The following is a 9,306-nucleotide window of genomic DNA, read 5'->3' as shown; positions in this document are numbered from 1 at the left end:
GGTGGGACAAATGACCAGTTACGCCAGAGTCCACTATAGAATATTATGCACAAAGAACACTCGGCCAATCTAATCATGTTTTTTCACAGTTTTGATAAGAAAAGGATTATGTGGTAAGGAAGGTGTTAACTGGGCTAGTTTTGCTAGGAGCGCTTTCACGTGCCTCTCGTTATGGATGGCTGCTTCTGGTAGAGACGCCATCTGATTGGCTGAGCCGCGTGTCAGTCACGAACACATCACCTGAGGGCATGGACGCTGACTGGCCAACTGATCACGTGCCTTTGTTCTATTTGAGAAATGACGTCACTTTTAAGAAACGCGATTGGTCGTAATATGTTCTCGTGTTTTCTCGTTGACTAAACAAAGCCAAAATCTCGCGTACTTGCAATTCTGTCCTTGAATTTAGTTCTCTTTGTCTCTGAGTTCGCGTCACTTTTGGATTTCATCTCCTGAGCGACACTGCTTTTTCTCTTGTGGAGTTAATTCATCAGCTGTTTTTTGTGACTTTAAATACAAAGTTTTATACTTCCGAGAGTATTATCGTTGTACTTCAAGTACTCTGTTGTAATCTTCTGGGAGTTGTACTTCAGGTTCACTGTTTTCTACTTCTGGGAGTTATATCATTGTGCTTCAAGTCCACTGTTTTCTACTTCTGGGAGTTATATCATTGTGCTTCAAGTCCACTGTTTTCTACTTCTGGGAGTTATATCGCCGTGTTAACAAACTGTTCTTGCGATTATTTCTGAGACCCTTACGCGTCTGGACGTTTGACCAGTAAAAACTTTTGTTCAGTTCTGGACTTGTGTGTGTACTTTATCAACTGTGACACAAAGTGCTTGATAGAGTTATCGGCTGACAGGAAACTACGAACTGTGTGATTTTTCACGTGTATTTTTCTGGGTGCAAGTGCTTGCTGTGGTTTGTGTTGGGTGCTACATCGTGCAGTGCTTCACTATGTCCACTAAGATGAACTTTCAGCCCTGGGAATGCAATGTCGCCTCAGTCAGTCCAGAACAGGCGCTTGGTCTGAAAAGAGACGCGAATATAGCCTTGGGTTTTTATTGTTACGTCATTCGAGTTGCTGATGTGAACGATCCATCCAGGAAAATGGCTTTCAAAAGACTCAAGTTTCTTGAGGATGAGAACGGTTACCGTTGTCAACGTTTCCTTTTCTACAATGAGGTTCGATTTCTCAAGAACGTACAACACCCCAACATCATCCAAGTTGAACAAGCGCTGGTATGTCCGGGAGAATTTGTCATAGTGACGGAATACCACCCCACGAACCTCTTTAACGATTTGCGTCGTCACACGCAAGCCGAGGTGAGCAAGTATTTTTCTCAAGTCGTCGACGCTTTGCTCTATCTCCACGACCGGCATATCGTTCACGGAGACGTCAATCTTCAAAACGTGTTGATAGACACGCAAGGAAACGCCAAATTATGCGACTTCGGTATGGCTCAGTTCGTTCCCAACAAGAGTTCTAAACATTGGGGCTGCTATTCCACAATGTACTACGACGGACCTGAGTACATCAGAGGTCGACCTGTGGAGGATGCGTTTAAACTGGAAAGCTTCTCACTGGGAGTCTGTCTCTGTGCCTTGTCGCTCCGGGTCTACCCACGCAAAGACTTGAACTACCTGGAGTTGCTGAGAGCTGGCGAGTCTGTGCCAGACATTCACAGAGTATGCGCTGAACGCCTCCTCTGTCCCTCACCCGCAGAGCGAGCCTCCATCTCGGAAATTCATCAACGACTCAACGATCACAGGCAGTCAGAGAGTCGTGCACAGAGTGACGTCATCCACGAGTCTCCCGCCCCTGTGTCTGTGCCAACACCTCGTGAATGCTCTCACGTCACAGAAGAATACAGAAACTTCATTCTAGAGGAAAAGCGCTGAAACAGAAAATAAAAACCGTGAGTTGACTCAAGAACCAATCTGACATCAGTTGCCCCCCCTTCCAACAATTGTGAACACTTTGTATTTCCTTAGGAAAGACATTCGGATGGTAATGGGAAAACTTCGTCTACACCCCCCCCCCCCCCCCCCCATGATCGTCCCCCACGTCTTAATGTTGTGGACATTTTCTCCTGTGACTATTTCAAGCATAATGTAGGCGGTCGTTGCTTCTGTCAAGATCTGAAACCGCCAAGTTCAGGTGTTAGAATTGCTGCTGTTTATGTCTCTGCTGTATGTGGTAGATAAATCCTTAAAGACTCATGTTAAGTTGACAATGACTTTTTATTATTTTTTGGACATGGTAACATAGCATTTTATGAACGTGTTAGACCAAAATCATTTTTGTCCGTGTACTTTTATTTAGGGTTTTATCTCCTTCCAACCAAACGCTTCGTTCGGTAAAGAAACAAATAATGCTTTAATTCCCCAGATTAGAAGTGAAAACTCATGAAAGTAGTGGCATAATTTTTCATAGGTCTATTTAGTTTTTTAATAAGTGGCTACTTTCGTTACAGGAAGAACTGTCTCCCTCAACCATTCAAACGTTTTTATTTAATTGATTTTCTCATGTACATAATAAATAAGACCACTTTTACACACACACACACACACACACACACACACACACACACACACACACACACACACACACACACACACACACACACACACGCACACACGCACGCACGCACGCACACACACACACACTCCCACACACACACACACAAATAGCAGATACATTATTTGTGTAGCTTTTGGATCATTTACATGCTTTGTAATTCTCATGTGCTACAATGTAATAGAATTAGTTCTCTCTTCTCCTCTGTGCACCCTTCCCTCATCTCTCTCTCTCTCTCTCTCTCTCTCTCTCTCTCTCTCTCTCTCTCTCTCTCTCTCTCTCTCTCTCTCTCTCTCTCTCTCTCTCTCTCCTTTTCTCATACACACACACTCTCTTGTAACACACATAGGACCTCACCCAGGTGGAAATGGGTCCAAGCTATAGTTAGCAAAATAACTCTATTCAGTTTGATAGTGTCTGAGTGTTCAATCAGCCGCTGGCACCGTCTACTTCCTTGGGAGCCGAGAACTTTGGGGTTTTTTTTTTCTTGGCCCTGCTGGGGGGGGGGGGGGTATAGAGTAAGGATTATTATAGAGCTTGCTGTCAAGCTGGGATATACACAATGCAAATGATATGTATTATAAATGTTAGTTTCATTGCTCAAGTTATGATGGCTTTGTTTGATATAGAACACGATGCTCTGTTCTGTCCCTTTAATAAGGAAATACAATGTCTCTGTGTAGATTGACGTAGCCATTACTTTCACAACCTTCCTTTTGATACTGTTCTCATTGACCTTTGATATAGTATTTCTAGCCTGTGTACCCTGCATCTGATAGTCTGTATGTGGGTTTTTGATTCTTTCATTTATTCATTTACTCTATTCAGTTATTCATTAATTACTTATTTGTTCATTGGTTCATTCTTTCTCTTATTCATTCATTAATTTATGTATTCATTGTTTCATTTATTTATTAATCATTTATTCACTCATCCATTCGTTTACTCATTTATTCAGTTCACTCATTTCTTCAATTTCTTCATTTCTTCATTTTTTCGTTAATTCATTTTGTTGTAAATGATTTCACTTCATTTGACATCCTTCACCAAGAACAGGAAACCACAAATCAAATGTTTAACCAAAAAATTAGAGTAGCCAACTCTACTGCAAAGTTTTAGATAATTTAGTCTTAAGTGATATTTTAACTCATCATTCTTACCATCATTCTGTACCGTTTGGAAATGTAGTTTGTGCAGATAGCAATACATGATGAGTTGTAGCAATAGCAGCAGTCCCGGCAGTACTTCAATACAGTTGTGGACGTAGTAGAAGAGACGAACGAAAACTCCCACCCACCTGCTCTTATTTCCTTTCGTGTTCGTCTTCGGTAAGAGACAGGGACAGTGTGGGAGACATTGTTCTAGTTAGGCGTCGGTGGTGTTGATGACGTCACACAGGGGCTCATAGAAAAAGGAAATTATATTATATGTCTGAGAAATGTAAGCATTGTACCTGTCATAACGCTAATGGAATAAGGGGAGGAGGGGAGGGGGGGGGGGATAATAGACATAATAATATTTTTGCAGAATCTGTCAGAAACTTTTGATCACCTTTGTTTTGTTTTGTTGGTTTTTTTTGGTTGTAGAAACGATCGGTATGCATTGAAGCTGCACTTTTAATAAAGTTAAATGCCATCAAGAGAATAGAATGATAGGGACTAGCTAGAGTGTAGAGGAAGACAGAATTGTTAAAGAATAAAGGAACAAAGAAAATCGATGAATACGTCACTCAAGGTAACGGTTGACATGTATTTCTCTTTCTGTAATGTAGAAGGCTACTTTCAATTTTACAAATGTTTGCTCTTGTGTTTATAAAACAAATGTCGTGTTCATGATAGATTACTTTTCATTTTCATATGTATTTTTCTTTTTTCTGCAATAAACTTTTTTTATTTTAAAAAACCAAAACAAGGCTATGTTGTGATTTTGTTGTTGTTGTAAATGATGTTGTTGTTGATGTAACTGTTGTTGTAATTGTTGTTGTTGTTGTTGTTGTTTTGTTGTTGTTGTTGTTGTTGTTGTTGTTGTTGTTCTTCTTCTTCTTCTTCTTCTTCTTCTTCTTCTTCTTTCTTCTTCTTCTTCTTCCTCTTTCTCTTCTTCTTCGTCTTCTACTTCTTGTGTTAGAAATGAGAGGTTATTTGCAGAGCCTTCAGTAGCTTCACTGCACAAGTCATACTGTTTTTGCTTGAAATATAGGCCTATCCATGTACATGTAACACGGTGCATAGAGACATCGTGGCTAAATTGGGAGGAAAACCTTTTGACATAGGTGTCGTCCAATACATTCAATATCCCACACAGCCAGGCCATTTGACTTGCCAGAGTTAGAAGATATTTCTTCCACCGACACCCTAACGGTACAAGAGGACTGATAAAGTAAAGTAAGTCATCCAAGAATATTATTATGAACCAACGCTAGAGCATGGCAATGAAGAAGTATAGTCATGAGGGGACTCAGTGCGATAACAGGATGTACACGCATAGAAGACTTGAAAAGAAAAGAAATGGTATGGGTATAACGCCCCTTTCAACACTATTAGGTTATTTAAGAGAAGGGGTCTCCGATTTTAAAGTCCGTGTTCGAAAGGACCGACCCTTGAGGGAAATTCGTGCAAAGTGCCTTTCCCAAATGACACATCGTCGACCGAGCTGAGGCTCGAACTTCACATAGAAGAATATTTATAGTTGGCCACGGTGAATAGGTAAAGAGAATGAACACGGCGAACGACTCATAGAATGGTACAGAGAAAACAATGTCATGATTTCAAACACCAGGTATAAAAGTCACCCAAGAAGACGATACACGTGGAGGAACCCCGGAGATAGAACTAGAAACCAAATAGACATCATACTTGTTCAGAAACAGTTTAAAAATGCGATGGCTGTTGTTGTTGTTTAAAAAGCATCCCCTTCTGAGTTCCCAACTGTAGTATGTCCCAGGCTCAGGACAAGGTTATATTTCTTCATTGGTGACGTCACAAACGGATGGACTTCCTGAATGTGTGAAACATTAGAATGTTTTTTATTTACGTAGAGAGACGAAGTCTCGCGACTGCTATAATAAGTGTATAATTCTACAAGGTGTACCAAATGAGGTAAAACAAAACAAAATGTGTGGGTGGTTGGCGGGTGCTCTGGTGTGGTTTGTTTCTTCATTCCTATCAAACATCTATCGTCCTTTTCTCCCCTTCTTCTTTTTATGTTTGTTACTCTCTTGTAACACCTCTAATGTTCTGGCGCTCATATGACCTTATGCAGTTGCGAGCGTCGAAAAACCTCTACTAAAAAAAATGTGTCAGATGAGGAAGACAAGGTAAAATAAATAAATATATTATGGGTCGCCACCACTGGGAGAACGAGCGACGCTTCTGTCCACGTCTATTGTTAAAGGCTGGGTAAACAGTGGCCGGTCACCTCATTTACAATTTGTGTATGAGTTCTGGGCGGGGCTTATAGGTTATGACGGACCACACGCTTCCCTCACCAGCAGCTAAAAAGTTTATTGTTACCGGGTGGTCAGCTTGGGTAAACAACAGCGGGTGGGACCTTCCCAACTTGATCGGACAGTGGAGGGACTAACAATAACTACAGGTGAATAGATTAGGACGGCTCGTCCACAGAGTCAGGGGTCAACACAGAAGTTGTGGCAAAGCGTCTGACGTTGAGAGGTTTGCGTGGCCGTTCTGAGACAGTTTTGTTTGTTTGTTTTGTTTTGGTAGGCCTAAGTGATTTACGGCGCTCGCAACTGTATAAGGTCAAATGAGCGCGGGACACATTAAACTTTTTCAGTGGGTAGGAAATTTTGAATTTTGTCCTGGTGGCGGCCGAAGCCTACTCTTATTGATTTTAGACCACCAAGGGATTTTTAACGAGCTCAACTTGCACACGGGGCCTCCGAGATTTTTAGCCCTTTTCCCAGAAGGCTAGGTGTAGATCTTTCCTACCAGAAGATCAGGGATGTGGCTGAAAGGCAGCAGTGAGAAGGAGCCAAGGAGTAACATTAGAAAAGCTGCAGAAAAGCCCAGAGGAGGAGGCAAAGGAGGTGAGGGGGTAGGGCAGTAAGAGGAGACGAAAGCAGACGACAGATCATTGCTAGAGATCAGGAAAGGCGGTGACAGGAGACAATTTTAGAGAAGAGTTTTTTTCTCATCGCTACCCGGATTCGAACATGGGACCTTTGAATGTGAGGCCAACACCGTTACCTCTAAGACCACGAGAGCCCCCTGTGTTTCGTAGGTGTCTTCTCTTCTATCTGGTTCTCAGTCTCACTTTCATGACCCTTTCAAACAAACCAGTCTTCGCCCCTGGTCGCTTGCCAAAATTTTCCTCATAAAGAGGCGACTTACGATGACGTCATAAATTCTCAACCAATGGAGAACCAGCTGCGTCCGGTCGGGGTGTGGTGACAACATGTATTATGGCAATCGTGGTCAGGAATTAGTGGGGAAATATGCATTGGGGGGGGGGGGGGAGGAAAAATGTGTTTTGTCGGAGCACTCCTAAGATTCTTGGTCGTGAATGTGTAAGAAAAACTGTGTTCTGTGGGAGCATGGTGGAAAAACATTGGTTCTGTCGGAGTACACTTTTAAAAAATTTAATAAACAAAAAACAAAAAAAATATTGAAACAATAGACACATTTTTATTTATATATTTTTTTCACAAGAAGGGAATCAATCTTTATTATCGATTTATGATATAAAAAATGTTGGCCCCAAAATGAAAAAAATGTGATTAGTCGGAGCACGGCAGTATAGCTCACCAGGTCAATCTTTTCTTTATGTCGGAGCGTGGCAGATATATATATATATATATCTTATCAGGTCCAGTACCGGTGGGTGGACCAACATTTGGGTGGGGCTTAGGTTGCTTCCAGTTCTTTATCACCAAATAGCAAGCTAAAAGAACTAAACGATGATGATTTTTCTATAGTCACGGTGAGCCACAGCATTTAGAGAACCATTCAAACGAGAAGAGTTACCTTTATTTTCCATCTCTTTGTTCTTAGTTAAATTCTTGTTGATGGTGGGGACGAAGCCGATTCACCTCAAACTTTCCTCTAATTAATTTTCATGTGATGAAAAAGTTGCCTTAAAAGTAGTTCGGCCTCATTTAGAACTGTTAAATCGAAGCGTCACAAACAAAAACATGCACAAACAGAACTCCAAACCTAATAATTACTTCTATGAGCTGGATTGGGTCGTGTAGTTGAGAAAGTTGAACGCACCCAACAAAGAACCAATGGGCGCATAGGTATCTGTATCACTGGGGGAAAGTGTGTTGTAAACTTTCACCCCATTGTCAGGGCTAGGAGAGCGTGAGCCCTCGCTGCAGTGTTATTTTTTCAAGTCCGTTACCATTTTTACAAGAAGAGTTTCATTAAGGACGGGCCGTGAGAAATGGCTCATCCCTTGCTGACCCCTAAAGACATTTGATTGGCTGCTGGGTTACTATAGTTGTATTGTAAGCGGTGACAACAGTGATTGGATAAACGAGCAAGCCGCCAAGTTGATCACTCTATGTTCACTGCATGTGGACATAACAGTTTCAACGCTTCTCGGCCTTTTGGCTCCGATCAAAGGTGGTATCTGTTCTCAGCTTCTCTTCCGGCCTTGTTCCCACTGGTTTAGCGAGGCAGGTATTGCCCGAGGCACCCGAGGGACGGAGAAATCTGACCCTCTTTTCTATCGGGTGGACGGTTATCGTCCGCTAATAAAAATAAATAAATAACAGTTTCAACTGCTTATTTCATTATGCAGAAATTTCCGTTTACTTTGGGATAGAGTTAGGGGTGGTGGGCGGGGAGGGGGTAGGGGCTCAAGCCCCTGAGCACTTCACTACCCACCGCCACTGATCAGGTCCACCTTTTCTTTATGTCGGAGTGTGTTGGTATCTATATAGATCATCAGGTCCACCTTTTCTTTATGTCGGAGCGTGGCAGTATACAATATAGGAAGTGTCTACGTTCTCTAACATAAGAGAATGTATACAAGCTGTCTACGTTCTCTAATGAATAAAAAAAAGTAACAATATTAAGCCTGTAGGGCCCTATTTGAACTTCCGGATAAGGCTAAGCTACTTTTCAATCTTTCTTTTTCTTTTTCAAATTGGTTTACATTATGTTGTGTCGTTAGATCTACATCAAATAGGTCCGCCAGTCCACTCATTGAATTGGGTTATTTCATGCACTAGATATAGGCCTATCGTAGACCTAGCGTTGATATGACTGACTTGACCTTGACCCACGTGATTTGATTTCATGACAGTGATGTTACATCACACACCAAATCGGCAATGTTTTTTCACACATTTGAATTTGGTATCATTTATGGTCTCTCACGCTGTATCACATAGGCCTACCTTGGCGTTGAGGTGGGAATACGAAATCGCATGTAAACTGCTAGCTATCTTCTAAATACTTATTACAAACGGCCTGATCTTCAGTGACTTATTCAAAGTTTTATGGGGGGGGGGCATCAGAGTGCACTTTCCTTTGGTGAAAAGTGTAGGCCTACAACATATTATTATGAAAAGAGGGGGGGGGGGTGTCGTCTCGATGGAATGATAGAAGGTGTTGGTTGCTTGTTAGGGGTTTAACGTCGCTGTAAAGGCAAGATGCGGTACTGTAGACAGCTTTACTTTCGCGCGCATTTTAATTTCGCGAAAATAAACTTCATAGATTGCGAAAATAAAGTGTAAGCACTGTGGAAGCAGCAATGTCGACTCGTTT

General features: G+C 41.8%; 1 protein-coding gene across 1 annotated transcript; it reads left to right on the top strand.

Moving 5' to 3' along the window:
• The first annotated feature begins 954 nt into the window (after positions 1–954).
• On the top strand, positions 955–1,899 carry LOC101844964 (NUAK family SNF1-like kinase 1). The gene has a single exon (XM_005111476.3). It carries the CDS (start codon positions 955–957, stop codon positions 1,897–1,899), a length of 945 nt encoding a protein of 314 aa, XP_005111533.1.
• Positions 1,900–9,306: the final 7,407 nt, after the last annotated feature.

This window comes from Aplysia californica, unplaced genomic scaffold (assembly GCF_000002075.1).
Source record: "Aplysia californica isolate F4 #8 unplaced genomic scaffold, AplCal3.0 scaffold01064, whole genome shotgun sequence".
Classification (NCBI taxonomy): domain Eukaryota; kingdom Metazoa; phylum Mollusca; class Gastropoda; order Aplysiida; family Aplysiidae; genus Aplysia; species Aplysia californica.
Note: the sequence above shows the minus strand (reverse complement) of the source record. Positions and strands in the feature narration are given on the sequence as shown.

Bases quoted from the DNA above. Each gene is read 5' to 3' on its own strand.
- LOC101844964 (XM_005111476.3), top strand. From the start codon at position 955: ATGTCCACTAAGATGAACTTTCAGCCCTGGGAATGCAATGTCGCCTCA.